The sequence below is a fragment of the Physeter macrocephalus genome, chromosome 19 (assembly GCF_002837175.3).
Source record: "Physeter macrocephalus isolate SW-GA chromosome 19, ASM283717v5, whole genome shotgun sequence".
NCBI classification, from domain to species: Eukaryota; Metazoa; Chordata; class Mammalia; order Artiodactyla; family Physeteridae; genus Physeter; species Physeter macrocephalus.
The window spans coordinates 10,213,558-10,227,927 of record NC_041232.1 but is presented as its reverse complement, the minus strand read 5'-3'; the positions used below and the strand labels follow the sequence as shown (position 1 = coordinate 10,227,927).

The following is a 14,370-nucleotide window of genomic DNA, read 5'->3' as shown; positions in this document are numbered from 1 at the left end:
TGCGGAGCACAGGCTCCGGACGTGCAGGCTCAGCGGCCATGGCTCACGGGCCCAGCCGCTCCGCGGCATGTGGGATCTTCCCGGACCGGGGCACGAACCCGTGTCCCCTGCATCAGCAGGCGGACTCTCAACCACTGCGCCACCAGGGAAGCCCTATGTAAAGCATTTAACAAATTCTCTGGCACATGGTCATCTAATAAATATACACATACAGTGGATCCTTTCTGGTGGACATTGAGGTAGCCTTTTGCTATCACAAACAATGCTGCAAGACACATCCTAGTCCACCTGTCATTGGGCACAAGTGCAAGAATCTCTGTGGGATAAATTCCTGGTGGAGAAATTGCTGGGTCAAACAGTAGTGCCCTTGTAATTTCAATTAAGTTGGGGATGAGTGAATCCTCACAGCCGGCAGGCCAGACGGAAAGAGGTCCACAAAGCAGGGAGGATGAGGGAAGAAGCAGGATGGCTCTGTCTCTAAGGTCCAGGGAGGGCTGTGCCTGCCCCTGCAACCCGGTGGATACAGCAGCTCCCCAGGCCCCTTGCCAGGCAGATGGAGGGTTTAATTTTATCCAGATTGTCCCCATAAAAGTTTTATAGGGAATTGGCTGATTGGATTAGAGGAGCAGGAGCCCCTAATGAGCAGCGGCTGCTTAACAAATGCTGAAGCTGAAAAATGTTCCTTTGCCACCATCCACCACGGCAGCATCCAGGCCCTGATCGGGACCCCCTGGCTGCCAAAGACACTTCAGAATGTCTATGCCTTCTTTGAACATTCTTCTAGGTCCCAGATATCCCAGAAAAGGTAGAGAGCAAGGGGTCAAGAGCACAGGTTTGGGGGTAAGACATAATGTCTCTGTCTGCTGAAATTACTGTGTGACCTTGGACAAGTCACTTCCCTCCCTGAGCCTCAGAGAATAATGGAGCCTACATTCATGGGGTTGTCATGAGGACTAAAGGAAGTCAAGCACATGAAGTGCTCAGTACAGTGTCTGGAACAGAGAGCCTAATAAATGGTAGCCGGCGGTGGGGTGAGGGGGAGGGATAAATTGGGAGATTGGGATTGACATATACACACTACTACATATAAAATAACTAATATAGCACAAGGAACACTTCTCAATACTCTGTGATAACCTATATGGGAAAAGAATATTTTAAAGAGTGGATATATGTGTATGTATAACTGCTTCACTTTGCTGTACAGCAGAAACTAAACAACACATTTTAAATCAACTATATTCCAATAATTTTTTTTTTTAATTGGTAGCCCAGAACATAAGGATGAAGAATAAAGCCAGCTACTCTGGATCCCACCGCAGAAGGCCCTGAGAACAAGGTACATAGTTATAGCTTCCCACCCTCATGTTATGGGAGCATTTTAGCAGTTGCCTCAACTACTTCCTAGGGAATGCTCCAGGTTTCCCAGTCCGAGAAATGGGTTGTGTGATTTACGTTTCCAAGTAAGCTTTAAAGGACTTACTGGAGCTGATACTCGGCTTTGTGTCTGATCCAAAAGGGCAAATTGACAGTGAGAACCTTCAGATGGGAAGGAGGGGAAGAGCTCAAAGGAAGTTCCTCCCCCACACACACCCATTCCTCCTTTTATCTGATCTGACACCCACTCTCCTGAGTAGTCCCAGGAGTCACACAACAGCAAGTACCCCATTGATCTAGGCAGTAGCCGGTTAAGAGCACAGGCTCGGGGGCAGAGAGGTAAGGATTAGACTATTCCAGCGTGAGTTTCGCGCCTGTGAGTTCACTTCTCCGAGCCACAGGCCCCTTCCTCACCTGTAAAAGTGGCATGATAATGGTTCCAAAGACTGACGGGCGCGCATTCGGGCGGCAGGCACTGCCGGGGCGCACACCCGCCGCCGCCAAGCGGATCTCCTGGCCGGGGAGGCAGCAGCTGTCCACACCCCAGGGGGCGGATTCCCCCGCGGCCTCCCGCGCCGCGCGCCTGGGACCCGCGTGATTGCAAACAGCCGCCGGCCTCATTAGGAGACGTGTAATTAGCGGCTGGCGCAGCCGGAGCGGACACCGGCTAATTACCGCGGGGAGCGGGCTGAGCCGCCGGCGCCGCCCCTCCCGGCCGCCCGGGACCCTCGTGGGGCCTCCAGGCAGGCCGCCCGGCCGGGTCGGCGGAGGGGAGGCCCAGGACCGCCCCGCTGTGCTTCCCCTGGGGCTATGCCTGCGGGTAGCAGTAAATCATTCGATCAAATCCGCATTTACTGTGCACTCACTGTGCCAGGCGTTTGCCCACGATATCTGGTTTAAATTTCATATGCACCCATGAGGGAGGAACCATTATTATCCTGTTGCACAGATGAGGAAACTGAGATCTTGGAGACGGAGACGCGAATTAACCGCCTCAGAGCAAGTGGCTGGTAAACGACCGAGAGGAGATTCTAATTTACGTCTGTAGTCTCTCCAATTTCTACGCAGTGGACAGCGAAACCGTGCACCGGAGGACATCAGCGGTGTAGACCGGAGCAAGGACCACGGAGTCAGATGGCCTGGAGTTCGAATTCTGATCTTGCTCCTTATTGGATGTGTGACTTTGCTCAAAGCCCCAACGGCATCTATGAAATAGGCGCGGTGTTTGGATTAAGTGAATTGAAGGCTGGGAAGTGTTAGGGGAGTTACTTTAGGGACGGGAGGGGAGGGGGGAAGCTCAGAGGCTGAGACTTTCTCCACGCACTACGAGCCTCTGACGCCCCCTGCTGACAAAAGGAGGACGCTGGCGGGAACAGTTTTTGGATAAAGAGGTGGTTCTTGGGTGAGGGGCAAAGAGCCCTGGTCCCTCAGCAGGACCAGTGCTCTCCCTCTTCCCCTTACTTCCTTAGCATCCCTCTTTTAAGGTGATTTAGAGTGAGAGATGGAAAAATTGAGAACTCATTCCAGATCTTGCAAACAATCGGTTGTGAAACCCGACTCCCTTCAGGGACCTCACAGAGCCCGCCAAGTCCATGACAGGTCTACAAATAATCAGGGATGGATATAAAGAGCTAGTTACAAGGCTGGGCATCAAAGTGCTGGGTATAACAAGAAAATCTGGAACTAATTTAAACGTCCGTCGTGGGAATATTGACCAGTTTAGCAGCTGAAAAATAACCTTGAAGCACAGTTGACATGAAAATATAGTCAAATGAAAGAATTAATCGTACAGACAATATAATATGTTGAGAGAAAGGAGCCAGACGCACACACACAAACATGCTGTTGGAGATTTATATTTATATAAAGTTCAAGGACAGACAAAGCTAATCTATCATGATAGAAGTCAGAATAGAGGCCACTGCTGGGAAGGTTTATGGCTGGGAGAGGGCACAGGAACCTTCCTGGGTGCTGGAAATGCTCTCTTAATGTGGGCAATGGTTGCAAAATTCTATACGTATGTAAAAATTCAATGAGTTGTACACTTAATATGCGCTTTATGTATGTTATGCCACATTAAGACAATTTTTTAAAAAGATATTCAAGGGGAAAAAAAGAAGAGTACTAAACAGTATGATCCTATATATATATTTTTTGTCTGCTTTGGGTCTTGCTGCTGCCCGCGGGCTTTCTCTAGTTGCGGCGAGCGGAGGGCTGCTCTTCCTTGCGGTGCACAGGCTTCTCATTGTGGTGGCTTCTCTTGTTGTGGAGCACGGGCTCTAGGCACGCGGGCTTCAGTAGTTGTGGCACGCAGACTCAGTAGTTGTGGCACACAGTCTCAGTAGTTGTGGCGCACGGGCTTAGTTGCTCCACGGCATGTGGGATCTTCCCGGACCAGGGCTCGAACCCGTGTACCCTGCATTGGCAGGCGGATTCTTAACCACTATGTCACCAGGGAAGTCCAGTATGATCCTATTCTTAAAAAGAAAATAAAAGGAAAAATATAATTTAACATACGGCAGAAGTTCTCATCTCATACTTTTTTTTGTCTCAGGACCCCTTTTCACTCATTAAATTATTGAGGATCCCAAAGAGCTTTTGTTTTGTGGTATATATTGATACTTACCATGTCTGTTAAAACTGAGAAATGTTTAAAACAATACACAATTCTCCTAGCTATCAGAGCAATAATGTCAGCACTGTTATGTGGCCTCCGGAAAACTTCACTGTCCACTCTGAGACAGTGAAACAAGTAACATCTTAGTATTATTATGAAAGTAATTTGATCTTGGGGACTCCTTGAAAGAGTCTCAGAAAACCCAGTGCTTCCTGGACCTCACTGCAGAACTGCTGGCACAGGGGGAAAATGAAGGAAGAAAACCCACTACATTATAAATTAGTCTCTCTCGGTGCTGGGATTATAATTTATTTTTATTTGCTTCTTTGTGCATTTCTGTTCCACACAGAAAATATAAAGACCACGGATGGCTTTTGCAAACAAAAAATAAGACAATACACCCGACTCCATAAGGTTGTTGAAAGGCCTAAACAGTAATAACATATTTGGCTGTATGGGGAAATTAAACCGAGCTCTAATCTGAAAATAAGGATCCGATTTCCCCTCTGTCAATCCCTGGCCTGTGAGTGCAAGGTCTTGCCCTCAAAAGTTCCACCGTCCATCTTGGGGAGAAAATATAAGTGCACACACGACTGTGTTGCAAGCTAATAGAAGGTAAACGTCCTGGAGGCTCAAAATGCCGCGGCTGCGTCCTACACAGCGGTAGAAACTCCGGCGTGGGGCGTAACCACCCATCACAGCACAAGGTGTTCAATCTCGGAATCCAGCTCCCAAACAACTCAATCAGCGAAGAGCTGAGCAGGCCGCCTGCGCTCCTCAGAGGGAGGCGGAGCTCGAAGGAGACCGACACGGGGCTCCGCCTACATTCTAGCTCCGCCTCCCCCTCTGAGTGGCTGTCAGGCCAACTTCCCATTGGCCGCCGACCAGAAAGCAGACATCCGGGTTGCGGGTCCGGCTGCTGGAGGCGGAGGCCGCCATGGTGCGGTTCAAGCACAGGTAGGCAGACCCTTGCCCGGTGCCCGGCGGCCTGGCCCCGCTCTCACCTCCCTCTCGCCCGCCTTAGGTACCTGCTCTGTGAAGTGGTGTCCGACGACCCCCGCTGCCGCCTGAGTCTGGAGGACCGAGTGCTGGGCGGCCTGGTACGGGACACGATCGCCCGCGTGCACGGGACTTTCGGCGCGGCCGCCTGCTCCATCGGCTTCGCGGGTGCGAGGGTGCTGGGGAACCGGGGGCCGGCGGGACGTGGAGGGGGCGGTGGCCAGAGGAGGGAGAAAGAAGGGGCACGAGCGACCCCAGCAACTGCCAAGCCCTGTGCACAGTGCTCTGTAAGATATCGTCCTTTGGGACTTTGCTGGAGGTCCAGTGGTTAAGCATCCTCGCTTCCAATGCATGGGGCGCGAGTTCGATCCCAGGAGGGGGAACTAAGATCCCACATGAGGGGGGTGGGGGTGGGGGCAAAAGGAAAAAAAAAAGATATCGTCCTTTTTAGGAATCTCGGATCCGAGCCCAAGGTCTGCGTGAGTCCAGAGTTAGGCGGAGAGCTAAGAGCAGTAGGCAGTAAGACTTTGGGCAAGAACCCCCTGTACCTATTTGACATATGTATTGAGTTTAACAGGATGGTGAAAATTAAATGAGGGAAGCCGCGTATGGTTCTAAGTTACTTGACTGGTTACGTTGACATCACATGGAAAAAACATTGTGAAAATTAACCCTGAAAAGGGCCTGTGAAGTACAGAATGTGTGTAGGTAAATGCAGAAGGCCCTTTCAACAGGCACACTATGTAAACTCATTCTCTTACCATCTACTCGAAATTGAATCCAGTAGAAGGTAATGCACATAGGCACAACTCTCCTACATCAGGTGAGACCCAGTTGGCTTCTACAAGAACCTGCATAGCCCAGTTGCAGAGCAACTTGCTTTTCAGCCAAGGGTTTTCTGAGGAAGATGGATCTCTACGCTCCCCACCCATTCATTAACTAGTCAGTCGATTAGAAGACCGCTTTAAATTCTGAATTCACCAGTTCTGAGTGGTGTGCGAGGCAATGGATGTTGTTTCTCTCCCTTCTGTAAATGAAAGTCTGTCCTAATTTTTTTTTCTTCAGAAATCAGTTTTTGCTTACTGATGCATCCCAGCTGCCACTGCCTTGAAGGATCTCTAGCGCATAGGCTCTCAATTACCCCAAGATGTTTAACCCATTCCCGAGGATCCAAAGTTTCCCCAAATGATTTTTTTTTTCCTGCTGTAGTGCGATACCTCAATGCCTATACCGGAATAGTGCTACTTCGATGCAGGAAGGAATTCTACCGGCTTGTGTGGTCAGCTCTTCCCTTCATCACATACTTGGAGAACAAAGGACACCGTTACCCGTGTTTTCTCAACACCTTACACGTGGGAGGTATGGGTGCATGTGATATGTCTCATTTTCAATAGGTAACAAGTTCAGTGTTCAGTCTTCAGTGGTGGATGGGTCTTCCTGCTCTCCTGCCAAGAGCAAGATACTTTTTCCTAGCTCTGCAAGACTCTTCAGGCAAACACTTTTCACAAGCTGCTGACCACAAAGCTCTTTCACGTGCCAGGTACAATCAGAACATGTCAGAAGTTCCTGATTCAGTACAACAGGAGACAGCTGTTGATCCTGTTGCAGAACTGCACTGATGAAGGTAAGGCACGCTAGCCCTGTGCCCACTGAGCAAGTGACTGGCCTCCCCCTCCACATGAATGAAAGGCCACTCCCAGAGACATATTTAATCACCCGTACTGTACTCTTTCTTCAGGAGAACGAGAGGCTATCCAGAAGTCTGTCACAAGAAGCTGTTTACCAGAGGAGGAGTCGGCTGGGGAGGAGCTTTCAGACAGTGGTGGTGAGGAGGCTGCTGAGGCAATGGAGTGAACCTCTGCAGACTGCCCTGTGCCCCAGCCTCAGGGCCCACTTGTTGGGACAGGACATTCTGGGAGGCAGCAGCATCTTCTATACTTCTCAAACTGGATGACTGCTGACCAGAGGCCAAGTGACCAGCTCAAAATGGACTTATCTGCTTAAAACTAATCGAAGTCACCTTTACTCAGCATCGCCTGGTTAAGTGGTTCTCGAGGTTGTTAAGTCCCTGTAGTTATAGACATCTTTGTATCTAACTGCCTGGCTGAGAGCAGGTTTAATAAATGTATTTGGCTTCTGTAGCATTTAGTGCACATGTGAAGTTCATGCTTGGCCTAGTCTCTTTCACCTCTCCACCCTCGGCCAGAAAACTTGCTCCCCATGTAGTGCTAGATGCCTCCCACTTGAGACCTTGTACCCCTGCCCCTAGGATGGGCCCTAAGTAATCCAGGTCATTCAGAATAGCAGTTTTAGTGAGACACAACAACTAAACTGGCACAGATCTATAGCTGGTCTCAGTAATGACCCACAGGACCTTAAGAATTCCAGATTCCTTGCCAATACTTAACCAGGTAACCTGACAAAAAATACAGTTCTTTCACTTTTGAGTGGGGAAAAAACCTGGTCTCGCCTGACCTCATTATTACAAAGTCAAGTAGCAGCTGCCAACTTCTGGTAGTTTTCCATAGTTCCACCCTTCCCTATTGCCTTTTACCTGCCTGGCACCTGAAGGCAGGTGAGACAATGCACTCACAGGAATTAGGAGGGACAAGAGACTATGATCAGTTTTGATCTGCTACCTATGAAAGACATTTCTAGGACCTATTTTCTCCTTAATGAAATGGACATCACTCAAAGTCCCTTAAATATTTAACAAAGATTTGTAATTTTTTGCTTCACATGCCCCTTCATCCACCCAGAAGAGTTCCTGACCCAGGATCTCTTCCTTTTAAGAATGGGAGGTTAAAGCTAAACCCAGCTCAAGAACCCTTTAGGCCCGACACTAGGAAAGACATTACTCGAATTGCTCAAGCTCACAGTAGCTGTTAATCTATTAAGAAGTATATGTCTAGCGACTTCCCTGGTGGTGCAATGGGTAAGCCTCCGCGCTCCCAATGCAGGGGGCCCAGGTTCGATCCCTGATCAGGGAACTAGATCCCACAGGCATGCTGCAACTAAGAGTTCACATGCCACAACTAAGGAGCCTGCCAGCCACAACTAAGACCCAGTGCAACCAATAATTTTTTTTTTTTTTAAAAAGCTAACCTGAAATCATCTTAAAGAAACCAGAATGCTCACAATGCTTGTGCAGGTGATTTATTGCAACTATTTGCCTTCAGTCTATTACACCTAGAGGTCACTTTATTAAGCAGCAAAATAGTTCACAACTTTAGCTGAAACCAAGGCATAAGACTGCTCTAGGGGGCTTCCCTGGTGGCGCAGTGGTTGAGAATCCGCCTGCCGATGCAGGGGACACAGGTTCGTGCCCCGGTCCGGGAGGATCCCACATGCCGCGGAGCAGCTAGGCCCGTGAGCCATGGCCGCTGAGCCTGCGTGTCCGGAGCCTGTGCTCCACAACGGGAGACGCCACAACAGTGAGAGGCCCGCATACCGCAAAAAAAAAAAAAAAAAAAAAGACTGCTCCTAGGCAACAGGGAGGCAGTGGGCAAACCCACCGCTTTTTTATTTTTTTTTGGTGGTATGCGGACCTCTCAATGTTGTGGCCTCTCCCGTTGCGGAGCACAGGCTCCGGACGCGCAGGCTCAGCGGCCATGGCTCACGGGCCTAGCCGCTCCGCGGCATGTGGGATCCTCCCGGACCGGGGCACGAACCCGTGTCCCCTGCATCGGCAGGTGGACTCTCAACCACTGCGCCACCAGGGAACCCCAAGCCCACTGCTTTTAAACCTGTCCTGCTCTTCCTCCGGGTGTGCCAGGCTCCTCTGTTCCTGTAACTCAGGCCACTGTCACTTGAAACTTCAAGCTTGATCTAAAGGTTGCCAGGTCCCCAGGCTTCCTTTGTCAATGACAGTTACAGCTTTCCTTGCCAAACAGAAGCCACGTTCAAGAGGCAAAACCCTCCATCACACATGCCAGTGCAACCTGGGTCTGACACCACAGTGTGGTTATTTGTCAGAAGAAAAACTGCAATTTAAGCTGGGTGTCCTAAATCCATATTATTCCCATCCCTCTGTTTCTTAAAGATAACAAGGGGAGAACTGAACAGATAGAAAAGATTCAACTATTAGGTGTGCTGAAAGCATGGTGCCCTGACACAAGATGTCACAGCAGAGCAGTGCTGTAACACTAACACTGGTTTGGGCTGCTCCAAGGGACTCAAACTTAGTTCCGGTTGAGAAAAACGAACTACACATGGGTCAAAAAGACTAACCTGGCAACAAACTAAAAACCATGGCAGGAAGAGTTCTCTTGTGAGTGTCAATACTTTATTTTGGTGTGAAGACAGGAAGCTGGAAAATACACTGTATTTAAAATTTTCTTGGTTCCCCCTCACATTGTGGAAACCCCCTCCCCCCAGAGCTAATCTGTTCAAACTCAAATACTTAAAAATTACAGCAGCAAAACAAAAGCGCAGAAAAAAAAACCAGATGGAGAAGGTAGCCAGGCCAGTAGTGTCACTTGGTGTGGACGACTGAGGTGCTGAACAGGAGCTTCTGTTTCTGTTTTTTTCTTTTCTTTCCTCCTTTCTCTTCTAAACAGAAAACAGAAACAGCTTAGCTTAGAATGCTATCGCCTTGCCCCCTGGCCAGTTTTCATTAATGATAGTCGCAGGCAGCTAGGAGTGCAGGCTCTGGACTTAGACCTCCTGGATTCAAATACCAGTCCTCGCACACTCTGGTGTTTGTCTTCAGGTCCATCACTTACGTCCCCAGCCCAGCTCCTCATCTGTAATGTGAGTTATACCCATTTAATATGGTATTAGGAGAATAAAATTAGCACAACACCAGGCACACAGGAAGCACGCATAAATGCCAGTGTTGTTCGTATCTAGTTCATGAACACCACAGAGCGGGGGTGTGCTTCAAGCCACACCTTCTCCATCTATTAGCCACCCTCCACCACTGTGTCTTAGAAGGTTTAATTAAAAAAAAAAAGTCCTCAGAATTTCACACCAAGGCCTCAAAAGAACTAATCTCGGGTGCAAAAAGGTGCTAACGTACCAAATGGAATGTTAGTTGGCACTAGAATGTGAGCCCTGAGGCTCAGAGGGAAAAGTGCAACTGATTAGTGATGTCTGCCACTGGATCCAGGAGGGAATGATAGCCCTGAGCTGAGCACCCCACTTCTGTGCCTTTACCAGAGAGAGGATCTGAAGTAGCTGGCGTGTCCAGTTTCATAAAGGCTGCTTCAATAGCTTGGCTGAAGGAATTCTGGAAACTGGGCACCGGAACACGGTCTGAGTTATCACTCTCGCCATCGCTGTCCACAGGGGCAGGAGGACCTAAGCTGTTTTCATCTAAAAAAACACCAGTGTTAAAATTGCAGAAACAACACTAGAGCCTTTTACTTTCTGAAAGGGGCCAAATTTCCCCTTTACCAGAGGGCTGTTCTCACCTTTCTTTGGAGCAGTTTTGGGCCACACATCTGCTTTTGCTTTTCCAATTCTCAGCATCTGCCAAAGTGGGAAAGGGGAGGAAAGAATTTAAGTAACTGACGCCATTTCTTCTCCAGACTCCTACCTTGACACCGACTGGTACGGGGGACAAAGGACCAACTACCCCTCTGGGAAAAAGATTTTCTAGATACTTCTCTCCTTAACACTGTTTTGGTCATGTCCTCTATATCCTGACCAATGGAACTGGCAATGAAACCCACAAGGTGGGAAACCAGTTGTTCCTTAGGAAACAGGTAAAGCACATTGCAAAGAAGGCACGAGAGATTCATATGCAGATTCTGAAGTTGGGAATCCTGACTCTGTGTCATTGCCTGCTTCTGACAAATTTTCCTACTCTTCTGGAGACTCCTAAAAACATCAACCTCTTAGAATAAGGAGTGTACAGGACCTTCCAATTTTAAAACAAACCACCTGGCTATCAAACCTCAGTTACTTAAGGCCACAAACATCAATTTAACTTTATCCTGAAACTGCTCCCACAGCCCTCATTACCTTGTGGTCTTTGCTTTTCCAATAGTTCCTTAACTATTAGCTTTTAGATCCAGCCATAAACCATATTCCTGCAAGTACAGTAAAATCAGAACAATGATTCCTCTCGCCCGAGTGAGGAAATTTGTCACCCACTTGGCCAAGACCAGCTTTGTCAGTGCTAAGGGCCACTGCGCATCCCAGCCGCCACACATACCAGCCACTCAAAGCAGGGTGAATTTTACCAAGAGACAAGCCCAAGAAGATGCAAGTAGGAATGCCTGTCCTAAATGTTTACCAAAGTGGGGCTTGCATGTTGTGCAAGATGAGTTCAACTGGCAGATGTTGATTTCACTGATAAACTTTCTTCATCATGTACCACACTTTGACGATCTGCTCCCTTGGTCCCTGGGAGTCTGGGGTCCAACAGTACGACATGTGAATCATCTTACTCTTCAAGGTCATTAAAATATATCACCTATATTTTAATCTTGACAAAAATGTTTAGATGTTTAACCTGAGTCCACTCATGAAGAAACAATCAGAAAAATCTCAACTATAGGATAATCTATAGAACAGCTGGCCTGGATGTTTCAAAAATATCCATGTCACGGGTAAAAAAACAAAAAAACAGAAGCCAGAGGAACCGTTATGGATCAAAGGACACTAAAGAGACTTGAAAAACTAAATGCAATGAATAGTCTTTGATTAAATCTGACTGAAAACAATACAGGACACTGAGACAAATGGGAAAATAAAAATATGTGCCATCTTAGATAGTATTAAATCAGTTGTCTTTGATGTGATAATGGTAATTGTAGTTACACAGGAGAATGTCATCTTGGGGGCATGTATCTCCCAAGTATTTAGCTGTGAAGTGTCATCCATGAGGTGTGTAACTTACTTTCAACATAGCAAAAAAAAAAAAAAAAAGAGAGAGAAAAGCAAGCAAATATAGCAAAATAGTAACAAATGGTAAATCTGGGTGAAAGGTATGAATGTTCATTATACTATCCTTTAAACTCTTTAAGTTTGAAGTTTTTCAAAATATAGAGTTAAAAAAAGCAATGGCAGTAAAACCTAGCTAAAAAAACAACTTAGGCATTGACCTAACTCCTCGGAGCCACTTGCTTATAACCTCTGAAACCTAGCAGTTCATTCTCAGGATCGCTCTCAGTTATTTCATCCTCCTTGACTTCAAAGACTCTCCTCACCAAAGCTCAATTCCTGCTTATTCCTCAGCACAAACTGCCATTTGTACGAGAGAAACACCCGTATCAACTAACTGCTCTGAAGAACTGTTAAGCTAATGATTCCAAACTAGCCCCAAAGAAATGAATACTAACCTCCTACAAGGCTGCTTGTCAAGCTGTCTGTCCATCTTCCTCAGTTATCTGAATGCAGGAATGCTGAGTGTTTTGCTTGTTTTAAAGATTAATACTGATCTGACATCAAATCTCACTAGCCTAGTGTTGCCTCCAACCCAACTCCTCAAGAAAGCTAATCAATCAGCTTACAGGATAACCAAGACAACTTTCCCTTTCCCCAAGTGAAGAAGAATAGTTTATTATATGTAACAGATACCACTGAATCAGAGGTCCTAGAACCAGGGACCAGTTAAAATTGACTGACATATCCCCAGCCCCTAGAACAGTGCTCAGTACAAAAGTATCTAATGACTTGTTAAATAATTAAAACTCCTGATTCTTCCTCAACTACTCTTGGCCTCTTTCCTTGGTAAGTCTATGGTAATATCTGAGACTAACTCCATGACGTTCCATCTTTAAAAAGCCTTCCATGGTTATCAGAGTCAGTGCAACATTAGCCTGTAAGTCTCCCCATCTCCAACAGAGGGATTTCCAGAAAGAACAAGCATCAGAGTTCATGTTAAATACCCTTGGGCTGCTTCACAAGCAACGGGTTTACCTGGGCAAAGGAAGGGAAGGGAGAGTCTTCTTCCAGACTCCCAACGCAGAATGAAGAACTGCCCTTACTGGCAGTGGGTGACAGAGGGGTCAGCAGAAAGTCTGAAAGGGAACCAGAGACCTGATTATACAAGTCAAGTTCCAAAGAGTTAGTGTCCTGTTAATAAGCGAGAAGAGACGAACCCAGAATCGGGTCTGGATAATTAACAACCCTGCCTCAGAAAGCTAACTGTGATCCACTTTCAACTCTGCCATGTGCTTATAAAGCCAAGAACATGGCCTATTTGTTCACATGAGTGATCAGCATAGAGAGAGAAAAGTTTCATAGTTACAATAACACTACAAGGCATAGCAAAATCTATTCCCACGGTAAGAAAAATCCTCTCCACATCAGCCGGTTCTCAAGGCCTAGGTATCGGACTGTCATAGAATGGTTTTACATGGATGAAAAAGCTCCAAGGAAAAAAAGATATAAAATGTAATCATGTCAGCCTTTATGTTCCAGCCAAAAGAAGTCTATGACCTGGGAATATTCAGTTAGAATCCAAAACACACAGCAGCAAAATCCAGCAAGATGCAAGCTTTTCCCTGATACTCCCTAGGTAAATTAGTCTTTTCCATCCTTTCTGACCTAGGGTTGAACATTTCCCACAGATCAGTCTACCCACTGCCCTGATCACTGCTGGGAGGGAGACGCCTATTCACTCTCTCAGCAGCAGGCCCTGCCATAGTCAGCCAGGGCTCTGTGGTACTTTTATTCCTAGGACCATCCAACTGCTCTTGCCTGAATACATTAAAGTCCAAATAACTTCAGAAAAGCTAGTATGTGAAAACGCAATCTTTGTATCACAGATGATGTAGTCAATGTTTTGCCATGTTCCTTTGTTTAGTAGCTCTCTTCTCATTATGAAGACCATAATGGTTGTGCAGCCCTCAAGACCCAGATTCTAGTCCCAGTCCCTGCCACTAACCAAGTCCCTGCCTTGGTCTCAGGCTCCTAAATCTGCCAAGTGATGGGCATATGATCACAAGGGGGTCACCAAGAGTTTTAAATATTCTGATCTTGGACCTTTCACTGAAAATGCCTGACAAAAATAAATTTTAAGTAGCAAAAACTATCTGCCAGGAGGATGAAGATCAGAAAAGACAGCGCTCTGAAATTATAGTAACTCCTTTTAACTGTTTAATTTCATGACACATTAATACATTCTATATATAAGGAAAAACATTTTTAAAAGGCTGAAGGCCTGTACCCTGAGAAAACCATAATTCAAAGAGTCATGTACCACAATGTTCACTGCAGCACTATTTACAATAGCCAGGACATGGAAGCAACCTAAGTGTCCATGGACAGATGAATGGATAAAGATGTGGCACGTATATACAATGCAATATTACTCAGCCATAAAAAGAAACGAAATTGAGTTATTTGTAGTGAGGTGGATGGACCTAGAGTCTGTCACAGAGTGAAGTAAGTCAGAAAAACAAATACCGTACGCTAACACATAC

At 46.8% G+C, this 14,370-nt stretch overlaps 2 protein-coding genes across 4 annotated transcripts in view; one reads left to right on the top strand and one right to left on the bottom strand.

The window, feature by feature from the left end:
* Positions 1 to 4,885: 4,885 nt before the first annotated feature.
* POP5 (POP5 homolog, ribonuclease P/MRP subunit) lies at positions 4,886 to 7,133 on the top strand. The gene is made up of 5 exons (XM_007129982.3): positions 4,886 to 4,951; positions 5,019 to 5,161; positions 6,203 to 6,352; positions 6,534 to 6,617; positions 6,732 to 7,133. Exons 1-5 carry the CDS (start codon positions 4,932 to 4,934, stop codon positions 6,845 to 6,847), a joined length of 513 nt encoding a protein of 170 aa, XP_007130044.1. The 5' UTR covers positions 4,886 to 4,931; the 3' UTR covers positions 6,848 to 7,133.
* Positions 7,134 to 9,256: 2,123 nt separating this feature from the next.
* RNF10 (ring finger protein 10) overlaps positions 9,257 to 14,370 on the bottom strand; it is a 32,390-nt gene continuing 27,276 nt past the window's right edge. Inside the window, exons 14-17 of one of the 3 annotated variants that reach the window (XM_007129983.4) lie at positions 12,863 to 12,963; positions 10,408 to 10,465; positions 10,151 to 10,309; positions 9,257 to 9,544 (exon numbers count right to left, since the gene is read on the bottom strand). In XM_007129983.4, coding sequence (XP_007130045.1) covers positions 9,468 to 9,544; positions 10,151 to 10,309; positions 10,408 to 10,465; positions 12,863 to 12,963 — 395 coding nt within the window. In that variant the 3' untranslated portion in view covers positions 9,257 to 9,467. Of the gene's footprint in view, positions 9,545 to 9,567; positions 9,739 to 10,150; positions 10,310 to 10,407; positions 10,466 to 12,862; positions 12,964 to 14,370 lie in introns of those variants that run through there. The other 2 variants (XM_024120726.3, XM_055080307.1) reach the window with 2 other exon arrangements.

Excerpts from the sequence above, each read along its gene's own strand:
- POP5 (XM_007129982.3), top strand. The coding sequence starts at position 4,932 with ATGGTGCGGTTCAAGCACAG. Across the intron at positions 6,353-6,533 it reads CAACACCTTACACGTGGGAG|GTACAATCAGAACATGTCAG; the intron begins GTATGGGTGCAT and ends TTCACGTGCCAG. Across the intron at positions 6,618-6,731 it reads GCAGAACTGCACTGATGAAG|GAGAACGAGAGGCTATCCAG; the intron begins GTAAGGCACGCT and ends CTCTTTCTTCAG.